This window comes from Triticum aestivum, chromosome 1B, assembly GCF_018294505.1.
Source record: "Triticum aestivum cultivar Chinese Spring chromosome 1B, IWGSC CS RefSeq v2.1, whole genome shotgun sequence".
Classification (NCBI taxonomy): Eukaryota; Viridiplantae; Streptophyta; class Magnoliopsida; order Poales; family Poaceae; genus Triticum; species Triticum aestivum.
Window position 1 is genome coordinate 101,665,374 of NC_057795.1, and position 20,006 is coordinate 101,685,379.

Below are 20,006 nucleotides of genomic sequence, written 5' to 3' on the forward strand. Positions count from 1 at the left end.
ACCACTTGATGTACTTTAGAAACAAATGCTAGAATCTGCATGTGTTTGTTACGAAGTCCACATATATGTTCCACTAAAAGTCTGCACTATTGTTTTTGAAATATGCATTGTACTCAGAAATCTACACTGTACTGTACCCAGAAATCTGCACTATTGTTTTTAAAATATGCATTGTACTCATAAATCTACACTGTACTGTACCCAAAAATCTGCACTATTGTTTTGAAATGCTATTTTTTAATTAGAATGATGGTTGTGCTATAAAACTCACCTTCAGTTTTTAAAACTGTAGTTGCACTACAGCAGGATACTTGTACTATTGTCAGTTGCTCCATGCAAATTTAACAGGGAATGCTCTAGCCAAACCAAATGGCCAACTTAGAAAAAATCTGTGTTTTCGACATGCTTGTTATTATACTCTAACTTGTGGCTTGCTTCTCGTGTAGATGTTCTACATATATGTCAAAAAAGCGGATTTCATGTGCCAGGAAGCGTAGAAGATGTGAGATTTTTTTTTGGAATGAGAAGAATCAAAGGATACAACAAAAAATTCAGTCTGAAATTTGATTTGTGTGTTTACAAATCTTTCCTTTATGGGTATTTGAAACCTTAAGATTATTCTGTTACTATGGGATTTTGTAGTGTCATGGACAAGACATACTGACACTGTTTGCATATCAAGATTGTTGATTTTTGTTTGGAAATCAAGTTGTTTGATAACTTTCAGTGTGTATGCTTGTTGATATAGTGTGTATGCTTGCTGATATTGTTAATTCAAATAGATGCTGGTATTGTTTAAATGTAGTGGAGGTTTCATGTGTTGGAAAGGAGGTGAGAGAGAAAAAATAAGATGATGACATCACATAGAGTAGCTTCCATTGGGTGATAGTGGCATACAACAATAGCTTCATTCAAATTTACCTATGTGGATGGCTGGGGCAGCACCAAGGTGCTGCCTCCATTGTACATGCCCTAAGGGCATGGCCAATGGGCCACGCTGGACGGGCGCCCCATGTGCCACCTCCTCCTGCCGAGTGCCACATCAACCAAACCTGTGGCTTGCAGATCGAAACGGGCTCCTGCAGAAGAACTCGCTTCTTCGCTGACGAAACCAACGAGGCGGCCGCTGGGGCGACGCGGTGGGAGGTCCGTCGCTCCGCTCGATTCGGGACCACACTCGCCCAACAAAATCCCGCGAGCGAGAGGGGAAGGGCGCGAAAGAGAGAAGGGAAGGGCGGGAAGGGGAGAAGAGAAGGGCGCGAACCAGGGAGCGGAGGCGCGGCGCGCAAACCAGGGAGCGGAGGCGTGGCGCGCGAACCAGCGGAGAAGGCGGCGCACCTCGTCCTCAACCTGCCGTCGACATCCGACTGCAGCTCTTGCTGCAAGGTACGAGTCTAGTTCTTCCCCTGCTTCTTCTTGTGGTCATGGCCAGATTTATTTTGCTCAGTAAACTAGGCTAGGGTTCCAAGAACAGATCCATTCCAAGAAGATTGATTCCCCTGTGTGTGATTTTGGTTCAATCTATTTGAGTCAGGCAACCATGCTTGTGGAAATCCTGAAATCCCCATCTTTTTTCTTCTTAGCCCTGAGAGAAACATGTCAGATCAGCCTTGGTACTCTGCTCTTTGCAATTGTGAAGAGAAAATTATGCTAATTAGCTAGGTGCAGATGCAGATGGCTAGGTGCAGATGCTGATTTGCTAGCCCTGAGAGAAACATGTCAAATCCTGAAATCCCCATCTTTGTTTTTATTTGCTAATGGCTAGGTGCAGATGCTGAATTCTTTTGCTAGATGTACTAGTAGTTGGTATATTATTAGACTAGCATACTATTAGTTGTTGTACTAGGTGCAGATGTTGAATTCTTTTGCTAGACTTACTAGCCTTATTCAGGAAATGTGACTGCCATCAAGATGTTTTGGTATAGAGTTAATTTGAACAGAGTTCTGACTGTTATAACATCTATGTACGTTGGTCAATTTGGTCCCTTGTGCTAGCTGCATATACTGATAAAGAAAGAGTAGTGCTAGTCTGCTGAAGGTGCCATATCCGTGTTATTTTTTTTCTTTTTTTGAGAAATAGCTGGTAGGATTAAGAGCTTAGAACACTTGGACACTTTGCTATCTTTTTATTGTTCTTTGGTAGTTCCGAGTATGCTATTTGCACATGAATATTATTCTTCCCATCCAAATTATAGTTTCATGTGTGTTGTGTGCATAATTCTTATTACTTGATTTTTAAATTGTAGCTCAACTTGCAATATGTCACAATTGAGTTCCGATGAGTTCGAAGATGATACCATTGACCCAACAGAAATTTTCTCTCTAGAAGATTACTTGGCACAACAGAATACTCTCAACAACTTTGCTACACAAATAGCCACAAACATTCATCATACACTAGAAGGTCCAAGTACTAGGCGTCAGTCAGCCCCTAGGACATATATTGACAGGAAGAGAGAATTTTACAATGAACTTCTCATAGCAGATTACTTCTGTGATAATCCTACCTATCCTGATTACTACTTCCGTAGAAGGTTCCGCATGGGAAAACCCCTCTTTCTACGCATTGTTCAAGCTCTTGGTGAGTGGTCTCCCTACTTCACTCAAAGGGTAGATGCCCTAGGCCGTCCAGGTCTATCACCTTTACAGAAGTGCACAGCAGCCATGCATATGTTGGCGTATGGTGTTCCTGCTGACAAAACAGATGACCATATAAGACTTGGTGCATCTACGGCACTCGAGTCTCTTGAGAAATTTGCTAAGGGGGTCATTGCCAAGTTTGGTGGGGAATATTTGCGAAGGCCAACTGTTGAAGACATTCAACGTCTACTAGAAATTGGCGAAGCACGTGGTTTTCCTGGTATGCTAGGAAGCATAGACTGCATGCATTGGGAGTGGAAAAACTGTCCTGTTGGATGGAAGGGGCAGTTTACACGTGGTGACTATGGTGTCCCTACCATCATCCTTGAGGCTGTTGCATCCCATGATCTATGGATATGGCATGCCTTCTTTGGTGTCCCAGGATCCAACAATGACATCAATGTGCTCAATCAGTCGCCATTGTTCACTGAAACATTGCAAGGGAATGCTCCTAGGGTAGACTACTATGTCAATGAGCAACAATACAAGAAGGGATATTATCTTGCAGATGGAATATATCCGGAGTGGGCTGTTTTTGTGAAAACCATTCGGCTGCCTCAAACTGAAAAGGACAAGTTATTTGCGAAGAAACAAGAAGGTGCGAGAAAGGATGTTGAACGTGCATTTGGAGTTCTACAACAACGCTTCAAAATTGTCGCAGAACCATCACGGCTTTGGGATCAAATAGATATCTGCAACATAATGGAAGCATGTGTGATCATGCACAACATGATACTTGAAGATGAGAAGGGCGTGGAGTTACCCTTCGATTTGAATGAAGCTTTAGGAACATCCACTGCTCTGCCGCCGACAGCGATTAGTGGGGCTACACCTTTGTTCACCGACGTGATTAGAAGAGATGTTGAGATACGTGACCGGTCCATGCACAATCGACTCAAGCATGATTTGGTTGAGCATATTTGGAAGAAATTCGGTGAAGCTACAAACAACTAGTTGTAGTTTACAACTGTTGATGCGTTGGTGTATCTCTCTGTGTGTGTGCGTGTGTGTGTGAGAGAGAGAGAGAGAGAGAGAGAGGGTGTGTGTGTGTCTCTGTGTTAGAGAGAGAGAGAGAGAGCAGTGAGTTTTAAGACTATGTTTGAATTGTATGTGTTGTCAAGTGTTTTAAGACTATCTTTGAATTTACTCTAAATTATGCATACTGACTTGTGTTGTGTACTTGCTTGAATTTCACTTAGTACTTCAGTTAAGTGTGAACTCGGCATGTTAACTATCTATGTTAACTATCATAATAACAAACATTTTTCTTCTTTCAGCTGCAATGGAATACCGTCCTCCTAATGGTTTCATGAGCTTCCTTCAAGGCCAAAGTCATCCAAACTTCACTTTGCCAGCCCCTCAGCAGCTTGGTTTCCAATATCCAATGTTCTGCACGCAGCCGCCGCCACCACCAGCCAAGCACCACCCTCTTCCATCAACGTCTAATCCCAGGACCACAACTCCATCGAACAAGCGAAAACGTGTCACAATCGATGTGGAAGCAGATGATGAAGATAGACAGAGGTTGTACTATACAAAAGATGAGGACCTCAGATTGGTAAGGCCCCCAAATCCTCTTATTCTTGTCATGTAGACATCAAAGATATCTCATGTCTTGCTACCTAAAATTTATTTAGGCTGGCTCCTAGTTTTATACTTTTGTACTTGCATTTTGTCTTTTGTTTAATTAAATTTAACCGTATACTTACTTCCTTTGTGCAGGTGAGTGCTTGGTTAAGCAAATCTGTGAATCCAATCGATGGGAATGCCAAGAAGGGGGAATACTACTGGAAGGAGGTTGTTGATACATACAACAACACAACAGAGAGTGACCGACAAAGGGATGTGAAGCACCTCAAGAACCATTGGTACAAAACAACAAAGAAGGTAACCTCTTTCAATGGCTGCTATAACCAGATGAGAGATACCTATGCGAGTGGCCGGTGTGATAAACAATTGATGCAGCAAGCGCTAGACCTGTACCAAAGCCGCAATGGGCACCAGTTCCTGTATGTGCATTGGTGGGAAGCTGTGAAAGACAGTCAAAAGTGGAAGATTCATGTATACACAGAAGGAGATGGAACAAAGAGGTCAGCACCAATACCAACTGAGAATGCTCAGCGTCCCCCAGGAACAAAGAGGGCGAAGAAAGCTACAGGAAAAGATAAGGAAGCACCTACTGAGATGAATAACATGAAAGAACAGATTGAGGCCTTTCTACAAGCACAAGCTGATGCTAAGGAGCGAACTGCTGAGATGATGGAATTGCAGAGTCGATTGTCTGCTCAGAAGGTAGAAGCTAATCGACTTGCATATGAGGCAGCAAAGGAGAGGACAGTGGCCAAGTTAGCAGAGGAAAGAACAAAGTTGTTTGACAAGTTCACAGATATGTTGAATGCTGACACAACAAGAATGGAGCCATGGGCAAAGGAGATGCATATGAAGGCTGTTACAAGATTGGGGGATCAACTTTTCAGGGAGGAATAGAAGGTATGTAATATTCCTGTGTGTGTCATATTCCTTTGTTCTCCATCTTGATTCCTGTCATATTCCTGTGTGTATCCTATTCTTGCATTTTCCTATTCCTGATCTAATTTTGTTCTCCCTGTAAGGTATGAGGTTACTCCTTCCCTTGTCTCTTCTTGTTAGGATTAATAACTTAGAACACATACCACTTGATGTACTTTAGAAACAAATGCTAGAATCTGCATGTGTTTGTTACGAAGTCCACATATATGTTCCACTAAAAGTCTGCACTATTGTTTTTGAAATATGCATTGTACTCAGAAATCTACACTGTACTGTACCCAGAAATCTGCACTATTGTTTTTAAAATATGCATTGTACTCATAAATCTACACTGTACTATACCCAAAAATCTGCACTATTGTTTTTGAAATGCTATTTTTTAATTAGAATGATGGTTGTGCTATAAAACTCACCTTCAGTTTTTAAAACTGTAGTTGCACTACAGCAGGATACTTGTACTATTGTCAGTTGCTCCATGCAAATTTAACAGGGAATGCTCTAGCCAAACCAAATGGCCAACTTAGAAAAAAATCTGTGTTTTCGACATGCTTGTTATTATACTCTAACTTGTGGCTTGCTTCTCGTGTAGATGTTCTACATATATGTCAAAAAAAGCGGATTTCGTGTGCCAGGAAGCGTAGAAGATGTGAGATTTTTTTTTGGAATGAGAAGAATCAAAGGATACAACAAAAAATTCAGTCTGAAATTTGATTTGTGTGTTTACAAATCTTTCCTTTATGGGTATTTGAAACCTTAAGATTATTCTGTTACTATGGGATTTTGTAGTGTCATGGACAAGACATACTGACACTGTTTGCATATCAAGATTGTTGATTTTTGTTTGGAAATCAAGTTGTTTGATAACTTTCAGTGTGTATGCTTGTTGATATAGTGTGTATGCTTGCTGATATTGTTAATTCAAATAGATGCTGGTATTGTTTAAATGTAGTGGAGGTTTCATGTGTTGGAAAGGAGGTGAGAGAGAAAAAATAAGATGATGACATCACATAGAGTAGCTTCCATTGGGTGATAGTGGCATACAACAATAGCTTCATTCAAATTTACCTATGTGGATGGCTGGGGCAGCACCAAGGTGCTGCCTCCATTGTACATGCCCTAAGGGCATGGCCAATGGGCCACGCTGGACGGGCGCCCCATGTGCCACCTCCTCCTGCCGAGTGCCACATCAACCAAACCTGTGGCTTGCAGATCGAAACGGGCTCCTGCAGAAGAACTCGCTTCTTCGCTGACGAAACCAACGAGGCGGCCGCTGGGGCGACGCGGTGGGAGGTCCGTCGCTCCGCTCGATTCGGGACCACACTCGCCCAACAAAATCCCGCGAGCGAGAGGGGAAGGGCGCGAAAGAGAGAAGGGAAGGGCGGGAAGGGGAGAAGAGAAGGGCGCGAACCAGGGAGCGGAGGCGCGGCGCGCAAACCAGGGAGCGGAGGCGCGGCGCGCGAACCAGCGGAGAAGGCAGCGCACCTCGTCCTCAACCTGCCGTCGACATCCGACTGCAGCTCTTGCTGCAAGGTACGAGTCTAGTTCTTCCCCTGCTTCTTCTTGTGGTCATGGCCAGATTTATTTTGCTCAGTAAACTAGGCTAGGGTTCCAAGAACAGATCCGTTGCAAGAAGATTGATTCCCCTGTGTGTGATTTTGGTTCAATCTATTTGAGTCAGGCAACCATGCTTGTGGAAATCCTGAAATCCCCATCTTTTTTCTTCTTAGCCCTGAGAGAAACATGTCAGATCAGCCTTGGTACTCTGCTCTTTGCAATTGTGAAGAGAAAATTATGCTAATTAGCTAGGTGCAGATGCAGATGGCTAGGTGCAGATGCTGATTTGCTAGCCCTGAGAGAAACATGTCAAATCCTGAAATCCCCATCTTTGTTTTTATTTGCTAATGGCTAGGTGCAGATGCTGAATTCTTTTGCTAGATGTACTAGTAGTTGGTATATTATTAGACTAGCATAATCACAGGGATGCTGGTACTATTAGTTGTTGTACTAGGTGCAGATGTTGAATTCTTTTGCTAGACTTACTAGCCTTATTCAGGAAATGTGACTGCCATCAAGATGTTTTGGTATAGAGTTAATTTGAACAGAGTTCTGACTGTTATAACATCTATGTACGTTGGTCAATTTGGTCCCTTGTGCTAGCTGCATATACTGATAAAGAAAGAGTAGTGCTAGTCTGCTGAAGGTGCCATATCCGTGTTATTTTTTTTCTTTTTTTGAGAAATAGCTGGTAGGATTAAGAGCTTAGAACACTTGGACACTTTGCTATCTTTTTATTGTTCTTTGGTAGTTCCGAGTATGCTATTTGCACATGAATATTATTCTTCCCATCCAAATTATAGTTTCATGTGTGTTGTGTGCATAATTCTTATTACTTGATTTTTAAATTGTAGCTCAACTTGCAATATGTCACAATTGAGTTCCGATGAGTTCGAAGATGATACCATTGACCCAACAGAAATTTTCTCTCTAGAAGATTACTTGGCACAACAGAATACTCTCAACAACTTTGCTACACAAATAGCCACAAACATTCATCATACACTAGAAGGTCCAAGTACTAGGCGTCAGTCAGCCCCTAGGACATATATTGACAGGAAGAGAGAATTTTACAATGAACTTCTCATAGCAGATTACTTCTGTGATAATCCTACCTATCCTGATTACTACTTCCGTAGAAGGTTCCGCATGGGAAAACCCCTCTTTCTACGCATTGTTCAAGCTCTTGGTGAGTGGTCTCCCTACTTCACTCAAAGGGTAGATGCCCTAGGCCGTCCAGGTCTATCACCTTCACAGAAGTGCACAGCAGCCATGCATATGTTGGCGTATGGTGTTCCTGCTGACAAAACAGATGACCATATAAGACTTGGTGCATCTACGGCACTCGAGTCTCTTGAGAAATTTGCTAAGGGGGTCATTGCCAAGTTTGGTGGGGAATATTTGCGAAGGCCAACTGTTGAAGACATTCAACGTCTACTAGAAATTGGCGAAGCACGTGGTTTTCCTGGTATGCTAGGAAGCATAGACTGCATGCATTGGGAGTGGAAAAACTGTCCTGTTGGATGGAAGGGGCAGTTTACACGTGGTGACTATGGTGTCCCTACCATCATCCTTGAGGCTGTTGCATCCCATGATCTATGGATATGGCATGCCTTCTTTGGTGTCCCAGGATCCAACAATGACATCAATGTGCTCAATCAGTCGCCATTGTTCACTGAAACATTGCAAGGGAATGCTCCTCGGGTAGACTACTATGTCAATGAGCAACAATACAAGAAGGGATATTATCTTGCAGATGGAATATATCCGGAGTGGGCTGTTTTTGTGAAAACCATTCGGCTGCCTCAAACTGAAAACGACAAGTTATTTGCGAAGAAACAAGAAGGTGCGAGAAAGGATGTTGAACGTGCATTTGGAGTTCTACAACAACGCTTCAAAATTGTCGCAGAACCATCACGGCTTTGGGATCAAATAGATATCTGCAACATAATGGAAGCATGTGTGATCATGCACAACATGATACTTGAAGATGAGAAGGGCGTGGAGTTACCCTTCGATTTGAATGAAGCTTTAGGAACATCCACTGCTCTGCCGCCGACAGCGATTAATGGGGCTACACCTTTGTTCACCGACGTGATTAGAAGAGATGTTGAGATACGTGACCGGTCCATGCACAATCGACTCAAGCATGATTTGGTTGAGCATATTTGGAAGAAATTCGGTGAAGCTACAAACAACTAGTTGTAGTTTACAACTGTTGATGCGTTGGTGTATCTCTGTGTGTGTGTGTGTGTGAGAGAGAGAGAGAGAGAGGGTGTGTGTGTCTCTGTGTTAGAGAGAGAGAGAGAGAGCAGTGAGTTTTAAGACTATGTTTGAATTGTATGTGTTGTCAAGTGTTTTAAGACTATCTTTGAATTTACTCTAAATTATGCATACTGACTTGTGTTGTGTACTTGCTTGAATTTCACTTAGTACTTCAGTTAAGTGTGAACTCGGCATGTTAACTATCTATGTTAACTATCATAATAACAAACATTTTTCTTCTTTCAGCTGCAATGGAATACCGTCCTCCTAATGGTTTCATGAGCTTCCTTCAAGGCCAAAGTCATCCAAACTTCACTTTGCCAGCCCCTCAGCAGCTTGGTTTCCAATATCCAATGTTCTGCACGCAGCCGCCGCCACCACCAGCCAAGCACCACCCTCTTCCATCAACGTCTAATCCCAGGACCACAACTCCATCGAACAAGCGAAAACGTGTCACAATCGATGTGGAAGCAGATGATGAAGATAGACAGAGGTTGTACTATACAAAAGATGAGGACCTCAGATTGGTAAGGCCCCCAAATCCTCTTATTCTTGTCATGTAGACATCAAAGATATCTCATGTCTTGCTACCTAAAATTTATTTAGGCTGGCTCCTAGTTTTATACTTTTGTACTTGCATTTTGTCTTTTGTTTAATTAAATTTAACCGTATACTTACTTCCTTTGTGCAGGTGAGTGCTTGGTTAAGCAAATCTGTGAATCCAATCGATGGGAATGCCAAGAAGGGGGAATACTACTGGAAGGAGGTTGTTGATACATACAACAGCACAACAGAGAGTGACCGACAAAGGGATGTGAAGCACCTCAAGAACCATTGGTACAAAACAACAAAGAAGGTAACCTCTTTCAATGGCTGCTATAACCAGATGAGAGATACCTATGCGAGTGGCCGGTGTGATAAACAATTGATGCAGCAAGCGCTAGACCTGTACCAAAGCCGCAATGGGCACCAGTTCCTGTATGTGCATTGGTGGGAAGCTGTGAAAGACAGCCAAAAGTGGAAGATTCATGTATACACAGAAGGAGATGGAACAAAGAGGTCAGCACCAATACCAACTGAGAATGCTCAGCGTCCCCCAGGAACAAAGAGGGCGAAGAAAGCTACAGGAAAAGATAAGGAAGCACCTACTGAGATGAATAACATGAAAGAACAGATTGAGGCCTTTCTACAAGCACAAGCTGATGCTAAGGAGCGAACTGCTGAGATGATGGAATTGCAGAGTCGATTGTCTGCTCAGAAGGTAGAAGCTAATCGACTTGCATATGAGGCAGCAAAGGAGAGGACAGTGGCCAAGTTAGCAGAGGAAAGAACAAAGTTGTTTGACAAGTTCACAGATATGTTGAATGCTGACACAACAAGAATGGAGCCATGGGCAAAGGAGATGCATATGAAGGCTGTTACAAGATTGGGGGATCAACTTTTCAGGGAGGAATAGAAGGTATGTAATATTCCTGTGTGTGTCATATTCCTTTGTTCTCCATCTTGATTCCTGTCATATTCCTGTGTGTATCCTATTCTTGCATTTTCCTATTCTTGATCTAATTTTGTTCTCCCTGTAAGGTATGAGGTTACTCCTTCCCTTGTCTCTTCTTGTTAGGATTAATAACTTAGAACACATACCACTTGATGTACTTTAGAAACAAATGCTAGAATCTGCATGTGTTCGTTACGAAGTCCACATATATGTTCCACTAAAAGTCTGCACTATTGTTTTTGAAATATGCATTGTACTCAGAAATCTACACTGTACTGTACCCAGAAATCTGCACTATTGTTTTTAAAATATGCATTGTACTCATAAATCTACACTGTACTGTACCCAAAAATCTGCACTATTGTTTTTGAAATGCTATTTTTTAATTAGAATGATGGTTGTGCTATAAAACTCACCTTCAGTTTTTAAAACTGTAGTTGCACTACAGCAGGATACTTGTACTATTGTCAGTTGCTCCATGCAAATTTAACAGGGAATGCTCTAGCCAAACCAAATGGCCAACTTAGAAAAAATCTGTGTTTTCGACATGCTTGTTATTATACTCTAACTTGTGGCTTGCTTCTCGTGTAGATGTTCTACATATATGTCAAAAAAAGCGGATTTCATGTGCCAGGAAGCGTAGAAGATGTGAGATTTTTTTTTTGGAATGAGAAGAATCAAAGGATACAACAAAAAATTCAGTCTGAAATTTGATTTGTGTGTTTACAAATCTTTCCTTTATGGGTATTTGAAACCTTAAGATTATTCTGTTACTATGGGATTTTGTAGTGTCATGGACAAGACATACTGACACTGTTTGCATATCAAGATTGTTGATTTTTGTTTGGAAATCAAGTTGTTTGATAACTTTCAGTGTGTATGCTTGTTGATATAGTGTGTATGCTTGCTGATATTGTTAATTCAAATAGATGCTGGTATTGTTTAAATGTAGTGGAGGTTTCATGTGTTGGAAAGGAGGTGAGAGAGAAAAAATAAGATGATGACATCACATAGAGTAGCTTCCATTGGGTGATAGTGGCATACAACAATAGCTTCATTCAAATTTACCTATGTGGATGGCTGGGGCAGCACCAAGGTGCTGCCTCCATTGTACATGCCCTAAGGGCATGGCCAATGGGCCACGCTGGACGGGCGCCCCATGTGCCACCTCCTCCTGCCGAGTGCCACAGCAACCAAACCTGTGGCTTGCAGATCGAAACGGGCTCCTGCAGAAGAACTCGCTTCTTCGCTGACGAAACCAACGAGGCGGCCGCTGGGGCGACGCGGTGGGAGGTCCGTCGCTCCGCTCGATTCGGGACCACACTCGCCCAACAAAATCCCGCGAGCGAGAGGGGAAGGGCGCGAAAGAGAGAAGGGAAGGGCGGGAAGGGGAGAAGAGAAGGGCACGAACCAGGGAGCGGAGGCGCGGCGCGCGAACCAGGGAGCGGAGGCGCGGCGCGCGAACCAGCGGAGAAGGCGGCGCACCTCGTCCTCAACCTGCCGTCGACATCCGACTGCAGCTCTTGCTGCAAGGTACGAGTCTAGTTCTTCCCCTGCTTCTTCTTGTGGTCATGGCCAGATTTATTTTGCTCAGTAAACTAGGCTAGGGTTCCAAGAACAGATCCATTCCAAGAAGATTGATTCCCCTGTGTGTGATTTTGGTTCAATCTATTTGAGTCAGGCAACCATGCTTGTGGAAATCCTGAAATCCCCATCTTTTTTCTTCTTAGCCCTGAGAGAAACATGTCAGATCAGCCTTGGTACTCTGCTCTTTGCAATTGTGAAGAGAAAATTATGCTAATTAGCTAGGTGCAGATGCAGATGGCTAGGTGCAGATGCTGATTTGCTAGCCCTGAGAGAAACATGTCAAATCCTGAAATCCCCATCTTTGTTTTTATTTGCTAATGGCTAGGTGCAGATGCTGAATTCTTTTGCTAGATGTACTAGTAGTTGGTATATTATTAGACTAGCATACTATTAGTTGTTGTACTAGGTGCAGATGTTGAATTCTTTTGCTAGACTTACTAGCCTTATTCAGGAAATGTGACTGCCATCAAGATGTTTTGGTATAGAGTTAATTTGAACAGAGTTCTGACTGTTATAACATCTATGTACGTTGGTCAATTTGGTCCCTTGTGCTAGCTGCATATACTGATAAAGAAAGAGTAGTGCTAGTCTGCTGAAGGTGCCATATCCGTGTTATTTTTTTTCTTTTTTTGAGAAATAGCTGGTAGGATTAAGAGCTTAGAACACTTGGACACTTTGCTATCTTTTTATTGTTCTTTGGTAGTTCCGAGTATGCTATTTGCACATGAATATTATTCTTCCCATCCAAATTATAGTTTCATGTGTGTTGTGTGCATAATTCTTATTACTTGATTTTTAAATTGTAGCTCAACTTGCAATATGTCACAATTGAGTTCCGATGAGTTCGAAGATGATACCATTGACCCAACAGAAATTTTCTCTCTAGAAGATTACTTGGCACAACAGAATACTCTCAACAACTTTGCTACACAAATAGCCACAAACATTCATCATACACTAGAAGGTCCAAGTACTAGGCGTCAGTCAGCCCCTAGGACATATATTGACAGGAAGAGAGAATTTTACAATGAACTTCTCATAGCAGATTACTTCTGTGATAATCCTACCTATCCTGATTACTACTTCCGTAGAAGGTTCCGCATGGGAAAACCCCTCTTTCTACGCATTGTTCAAGCTCTTGGTGAGTGGTCTCCCTACTTCACTCAAAGGGTAGATGCCCTAGGCCGTCCAGGTCTATCACCTTTACAGAAGTGCACAGCAGCCATGCATATGTTGGCGTATGGTGTTCCTGCTGACAAAACAGATGACCATATAAGACTTGGTGCATCTACGGCACTCGAGTCTCTTGAGAAATTTGCTAAGGGGGTCATTGCCAAGTTTGGTGGGGAATATTTGCGAAGGCCAACTGTTGAAGACATTCAACGTCTACTAGAAATTGGCGAAGCACGTGGTTTTCCTGGTATGCTAGGAAGCATAGACTGCATGCATTGGAGTGGAAAAACTGTCCTGTTGGATGGAAGGGGCAGTTTACACGTGGTGACTATGGTGTCCCTACCATCATCCTTGAGGCTGTTGCATCCCATGATCTATGGATATGGCATGCCTTCTTTGGTGTCCCAGGATCCAACAATGACATCAATGTGCTCAATCAGTCGCCATTGTTCACTGAAACATTGCAAGGGAATGCTCCTAGGGTAGACTACTATGTCAATGAGCAACAATACAAGAAGGGATATTATCTTGCAGATGGAATATATCCGGAGTGGGCTGTTTTTGTGAAAACCATTCGGCTGCCTCAAACTGAAAAGGACAAGTTATTTGCGAAGAAACAAGAAGGTGCGAGAAAGGATGTTGAACGTGCATTTGGAGTTCTACAACAACGCTTCAAAATTGTCGCAGAACCATCACGGCTTTGGGATCAAATAGATATCTGCAACATAATGGAAGCATGTGTGATCATGCACAACATGATACTTGAAGATGAGAAGGGCGTGGAGTTACCCTTCGATTTGAATGAAGCTTTAGGAACATCCACTGCTCTGCCGCCGACAGCGATTAATGGGGCTACACCTTTGTTCACCGACGTGATTAGAAGAGATGTTGAGATACGTGACCGGTCCATGCACAATCGACTCAAGCATGATTTGGTTGAGCATATTTGGAAGAAATTCGGTGAAGCTACAAACAACTAGTTGTAGTTTACAACTGTTGATGCGTTGGTGTATCTCTGTGTGTGTGTGTGTGTGTGAGAGAGAGAGAGAGAGAGGGTGTGTGTGTCTCTGTGTTAGAGAGAGAGAGAGAGAGCAGTGAGTTTTAAGACTATGTTTGAATTGTATGTGTTGTCAAGTGTTTTAAGACTATCTTTGAATTTACTCTAAATTATGCATACTGACTTGTGTTGTGTACTTGCTTGAATTTCACTTAGTACTTCAGTTAAGTGTGAACTCGGCATGTTAACTATCTATGTTAACTATCATAATAACAAACATTTTTCTTCTTTCAGCTGCAATGGAATACCGTCCTCCTAATGGTTTCATGAGCTTCCTTCAAGGCCAAAGTCATCCAAACTTCACTTTGCCAGCCCCTCAGCAGCTTGGTTTCCAATATCCAATGTTCTGCACGCAGCCGCCGCCACCACCAGCCAAGCACCACCCTCTTCCATCAACGTCTAATCCCAGGACCACAACTCCATCGAACAAGCGAAAACGTGTCACAATCGATGTGGAAGCAGATGATGAAGATAGACAGAGGTTGTACTATACAAAAGATGAGGACCTCAGATTGGTAAGGCCCCCAAATCCTCTTATTCTTGTCATGTAGACATCAAAGATATCTCATGTCTTGCTACCTAAAATTTATTTAGGCTGGCTCCTAGTTTTATACTTTTGTACTTGCATTTTGTCTTTTGTTTAATTAAATTTAACCGTATACTTACTTCCTTTGTGCAGGTGAGTGCTTGGTTAAGCAAATCTGTGAATCCAATCGATGGGAATGCCAAGAAGGGGGAATACTACTGGAAGGAGGTTGTTGATACATACAACAGCACAACAGAGAGTGACCGACAAAGGGATGTGAAGCACCTCAAGAACCATTGGTACAAAACAACAAAGAAGGTAACCTCTTTCAATGGCTGCTATAACCAGATGAGAGATACCTATGCGAGTGGCCGGTGTGATAAACAATTGATGCAGCAAGCGCTAGACCTGTACCAAAGCCGCAATGGGCACCAGTTCCTGTATGTGCATTGGTGGGAAGCTGTGAAAGACAGCCAAAAGTGGAAGATTCATGTATACACAGAAGGAGATGGAACAAAGAGGTCAGCACCAATACCAACTGAGAATGCTCAGCGTCCCCCAGGAACAAAGAGGGCGAAGAAAGCTACAGGAAAAGATAAGGAAGCACCTACTGAGATGAATAACATGAAAGAACAGATTGAGGCCTTTCTACAAGCACAAGCTGATGCTAAGGAGCGAACTGCTGAGATGATGGAATTGCAGAGTCGATTGTCTGCTCAGAAGGTAGAAGCTAATCGACTTGCATATGAGGCAGCAAAGGAGAGGACAGTGGCCAAGTTAGCAGAGGAAAGAACAAAGTTGTTTGACAAGTTCACAGATATGTTGAATGCTGACACAACAAGAATGGAGCCATGGGCAAAGGAGATGCATATGAAGGCTGTTACAAGATTGGGGGATCAACTTTTCAAAAAGGAGGAATAGAAGGTATGTAATATTCCTGTGTGTGTCATATTCCTTTGTTCTCCATCTTGATTCCTGTCATATTCCTGTGTGTATCCTATTCTTGCATTTTCCTATTCCTGATCTAATTTTGTTCTCCCTGTAAGGTATGAGGTTACTCCTTCCCTTGTCTCTTCTTGTTAGGATTAATAACTTAGAACACATACCACTTGATGTACTTTAGAAACAAATGCTAGAATCTGCATGTGTTCGTTACGAAGTCCACATATATGTTCCACTAAAAGTCTGCACTATTGTTTTTTGAAATATGCATTGTACTCAGAAATCTACACTGTACTGTACCCAGAAATCTGCACTATTGTTTTTAAAATATGCATTGTACTCATAAATCTACACTGTACTGTACCCAAAAATCTGCACTATTGTTTGAAATGCTATTTTTTAATTAGAATGATGGTTGTGCTATAAAACTCACCTTCAGTTTTTAAAACTGTAGTTGCACTACAGCAGGATACTTGTACTATTGTCAGTTGCTCCATGCAAATTTAACAGGGAATGCTCTAGCCAAACCAAATGGCCAACTTAGAAAAAATATGTGTTTTCGACATGCTTGTTATTATACTCTAACTTGTGGCTTGCTTCTCGTGTAGATGTTCTACATATATGTCAAAAAAGCGGATTTCATGTGCCAGGAAGCGTAGAAGATGTGAGATTTTTTTTTGGAATGAGAAGAATCAAAGGATACAACAAAAAATTCAGTCTGAAATTTGATTTGTGTGTTTACAAATCTTTCCTTTATGGGTATTTGAAACCTTAAGATTATTCTGTTACTATGGGATTTTGTAGTGTCATGGACAAGACATACTGACACTGTTTGCATATCAAGATTGTTGATTTTTGTTTGGAAATCAAGTTGTTTGATAACTTTCAGTGTGTATGCTTGTTGATATAGTGTGTATGCTTGCTGATATTGTTAATTCAAATAGATGCTGGTATTGTTTAAATGTAGTGGAGGTTTCATGTGTTGGAAAGGAGGTGAGAGAGAAAAAATAAGATGATGACATCACATAGAGTAGCTTCCATTGGGTGATAGTGGCATACAACAATAGCTTCATTCAAATTTACCTATGTGGATGGCTGGGGCAGCACCAAGGTGCTGCCTCCATTGTACATGCCCTAAGGGCATGGCCAATGGGCCACGCTGGACGGGCGCCCCATGTGCCACCTCCTCCTGCCGAGTGCCACATCAACCAAACCTGTGGCTTGCAGATCGAAACGGGCTCCTGCAGAAGAACTCGCTTCTTCGCTGACGAAACCAACGAGGCGGCCGCTGGGGCGACGCGGTGGGAGGTTCGTCGCTCCGCTCGATTCGGGACCACACTCGCCCAACAAAATCCCGCGAGCGACAGGGGAAGGGCGCGAAAGAGAGAAGGGAAGGGCGGGAAGGGGAGAAGAGAAGGGCGCGAACCAGGGAGCGGAGGCGCGGCGCGCGAACCAGCGGAGAAGGCGGCGCACCTCGTCCTCAACCTGCCGTCGACATCCGACTGCAGCTCTTGCTGCAAGGTACGAGTCTAGTTCTTCCCCTGCTTCTTCTTGTGGTCATGGCCAGATTTATTTTGCTCAGTAAACTAGGCTAGGGTTCCAAGAACAGATCCGTTCCAAGAAGATTGATTCCCCTGTGTGTGATTTTGGTTCAATCTATTTGAGTTAGGCAACCATGCTTGTGGAAATCCTGAAATCCCCATCTTTTTTCTTCTTAGCCCTGAGAGAAACATGTCAGATCAGCCTTGGTACTCTGCTCTTTGCAATTGTGAAGAGAAAATTATGCTAATTAGCTAGGTGCAGATGCAGATGGCTAGGTGCAGATGCTGATTTGCTAGCCCTGGGAGAAACATGTCAAATCCTGAAATCCCCATCTTTGTTTTTATTTGCTAATGGCTAGGTGCAGATGCTGAATTCTTTTGCTAGATGTACTAGTAGTTGGTATATTATTAGACTAGCATACTATTAGTTGTTGTACTAGGTGCAGATGTTGAATTCTTTTGCTAGACTTACTAGCCTTATTCAGGAAATGTGACTGCCATCAAGATGTTTTGGTATAGAGTTAATTTGAACAGAGTTCTGACTGTTATAACATCTATGTACGTTGGTCAATTTGGTCCCTTGTGCTAGCTGCATATACTGATAAAGAAAGAGTAGTGCTAGTCTGCTGAAGGTGCCATATCCGTGTTATTTTTTTTCTTTTTTTGAGAAATAGCTGGTAGGATTAAGAGCTTAGAACACTTGGACACTTTGCTATCTTTTTATTGTTCTTTGGTAGTTCCGAGTATGCTATTTGCACATGAATATTATTCTTTCCCATCCAAATTATAGTTTCATGTGTGTTGTGTGCATAATTCTTATTACTTGATTTTTAAATTGTAGCTCAACTTGCAATATGTCACAATTGAGTTCCGATGAGTTCGAAGATGATACCATTGACCCAACAGAAATTTTCTCTCTAGAAGATTACTTGGCACAACAGAATACTCTCAACAACTTTGCTACACAAATAGCCACAAACATTCATCATACACTAGAAGGTCCAAGTACTAGGCGTCAGTCAGCCCCTAGGACATATATTGACAGGAAGAGAGAATTTTACAATGAACTTCTCATAGCAGATTACTTCTGTGATAATCCTACCTATCCTGATTACTACTTCCGTAGAAGGTTCCGCATGGGAAAACCCCTCTTTCTACGCATTGTTCAAGCTCTTGGTGAGTGGTCTCCCTACTTCACTCAAAGGGTAGATGCCCTAGGCCGTCCAGGTCTATCACCTTTACAGAAGTGCACAGCAGCCATGCATATGTTGGCGTATGGTGTTCCTGCTGACAAAACAGATGACCATATAAGACTTGGTGCATCTACGGCACTCGAGTCTCTTGAGAAATTTGCTAAGGGGGTCATTGCCAAGTTTGGTGGGGAATATTTGCGAAGGCCAACTGTTGAAGACATTCAACGTCTACTAGAAATTGGCGAAGCACGTGGTTTTCCTGGTATGCTAGGAAGCATAGACTGCATGCATTGGGAGTGGAAAAACTGTCCTGTTGGATGGAAGGGGCAGTTTACACGTGGTGACTATGGTGTCCCTACCATCATCCTTGAGGCTGTTGCATCCCATGATCTATGGATATGGCATGCCTTCTTTGGTGTCCCAGGATCCAACAATGACATCAATGTGCTCAATCAGTCGCCATTGTTCACTGAAACATTGCAAGGGAATGCTCCTAGGGTAGACTACTATGTCAATGAGCAACAATACAAGAAGGGATATTATCTTGCAGATGGAATATATCCGGAGTGGGCTGTTTTGTGAAAACCATTCGGCTGCCTCAAACTGAAAAGGACAAGTTATTTGCGAAGAAACAAGAAGGTGCGAGAAAGGATGTTGAACGTGCATTTGGAGTTCTACAACAACGCTTCAAAATTGTCGCAGAACCATCACGGCTTTGGGATCAAATAGATATCTGCAACATAATGGAAGCATGTGTGATCATGCACAACATGATACTTGAAGATGAGAAGGGCGTGGAGTTACCCTTCGATTTGAATGAAGCTTTAGGAACATCCACTGCTCTGCCGCCGACAGCGATTAGTGGGGCTACACCTTTGTTCACCGACGTGATTAGAAGAGATGTTGAGATACGTGACCGGTCCATGCACAATCGACTCAAGCATGATTTGGTTGAGCATATTTGGAAGAAATTCGGTGAAGCTACAAACAACTAGTTGTAGTTTACAACTGTTGATGCGTTGGTGTATCTCTCTGTGTGTGTGTGTGTGTGTGAGAGAGAGAGAGAGAGAGAGAGGGTGTGTGTGTGTCTCTGTGTTAGAGAGAGAGAGAGAGCAGTGAGTTTTAAGACTATGTTTGAATTGTATGTGTTGTCAAGTGTTTTAAGACTATCTTTGAATTTACTCTAAATTATGCATACTGACTTGTGTTGTGTACTTGCTTGAATTTCACTTAGTACTTCAGTTAAGTGTGAACTCGGCATGTTAACTATCTATGTTAACTATCATAATAACAAACATTTTTCTTCTTTCAGCTGCAATGGAATACCGTCCTCCTAATGGTTTCATGAGCTTCCTTCAAGGCCAAAGTCATCCAAACTTCACTTTGCCAGCCCCTCAGCAGCTTGGTTTCCAATATCCAATGTTCTGCACGCAGCCGCCGCCACCACCAGCCAAGCACCACCCTCTTCCATCAACGTCTAATCCCAGGACCACAACTCCATCGA

At 42.6% G+C, this 20,006-nt stretch overlaps 4 protein-coding genes and 2 pseudogenes across 4 annotated transcripts; all 6 read left to right on the top strand.

Moving 5' to 3' along the window:
* The first annotated feature begins 1,589 nt into the window (after positions 1-1,589).
* Positions 1,590-8,925, top strand: LOC123077471 (uncharacterized). The gene is made up of 2 exons (XM_044499751.1): positions 1,590-1,765; positions 6,996-8,925. The coding sequence occupies exon 2, from the start codon at positions 7,591-7,593 to the stop codon at positions 8,923-8,925; it is 1,335 nt and encodes a 444-aa protein (XP_044355686.1). The 5' UTR covers positions 1,590-1,765; positions 6,996-7,590.
* On the top strand, positions 1,855-3,594 carry LOC123077462 (uncharacterized). The gene has a single exon (XM_044499740.1). It carries the CDS (start codon positions 2,260-2,262, stop codon positions 3,592-3,594), a length of 1,335 nt encoding a protein of 444 aa, XP_044355675.1. The 5' UTR covers positions 1,855-2,259.
* A 313-nt stretch (positions 8,926-9,238) lies between the features above and the next one.
* On the top strand, positions 9,239-11,337 carry LOC123110365 (glutathione S-transferase T3-like). The gene is made up of 3 exons (XM_044530862.1): positions 9,239-9,515; positions 9,680-10,447; positions 11,075-11,337. Exons 1-2 carry the CDS (start codon positions 9,240-9,242, stop codon positions 10,442-10,444), a joined length of 1,041 nt encoding a protein of 346 aa, XP_044386797.1. The 5' UTR covers position 9,239; the 3' UTR covers positions 10,445-10,447; positions 11,075-11,337.
* Positions 11,338-11,703: 366 nt separating this feature from the next.
* On the top strand, positions 11,704-15,747 carry LOC123077490 (glutathione S-transferase T3-like). Its single transcript, XM_044499772.1, has 3 exons — positions 11,704-12,016; positions 14,535-14,815; positions 14,980-15,747. The coding sequence occupies exons 2-3, from the start codon at positions 14,540-14,542 to the stop codon at positions 15,745-15,747; spliced, it is 1,044 nt and encodes a 347-aa protein (XP_044355707.1). The 5' UTR covers positions 11,704-12,016; positions 14,535-14,539.
* Positions 12,485-14,223, top strand: LOC123077479 (uncharacterized; annotated as a pseudogene).
* Positions 15,748-18,107: 2,360 nt separating the features above from the next.
* On the top strand, positions 18,108-19,497 carry LOC123077500 (uncharacterized; annotated as a pseudogene).
* Positions 19,498-20,006: the final 509 nt, after the last annotated feature.

Excerpts from the sequence above, each read along its gene's own strand:
- LOC123077471 (XM_044499751.1), top strand. The coding sequence starts at position 7,591 with ATGTCACAATTGAGTTCCGATGAGTTCGAAGATGATACCATTGACCCA.
- LOC123077462 (XM_044499740.1), top strand. The coding sequence starts at position 2,260 with ATGTCACAATTGAGTTCCGATGAGTTCGAAGATGATACCATTGACCCA.
- LOC123077490 (XM_044499772.1), top strand. The coding sequence starts at position 14,540 with ATGGAATACCGTCCTCCTAATGGTTTCATGAGCTTCCTTCAAGGCCAA. Across the intron at positions 14,816-14,979 it reads AAGATGAGGACCTCAGATTG|GTGAGTGCTTGGTTAAGCAA; the intron begins GTAAGGCCCCCA and ends TCCTTTGTGCAG.
- LOC123110365 (XM_044530862.1), top strand. The coding sequence starts at position 9,240 with ATGGAATACCGTCCTCCTAATGGTTTCATGAGCTTCCTTCAAGGCCAA. Across the intron at positions 9,516-9,679 it reads AAGATGAGGACCTCAGATTG|GTGAGTGCTTGGTTAAGCAA; the intron begins GTAAGGCCCCCA and ends TCCTTTGTGCAG.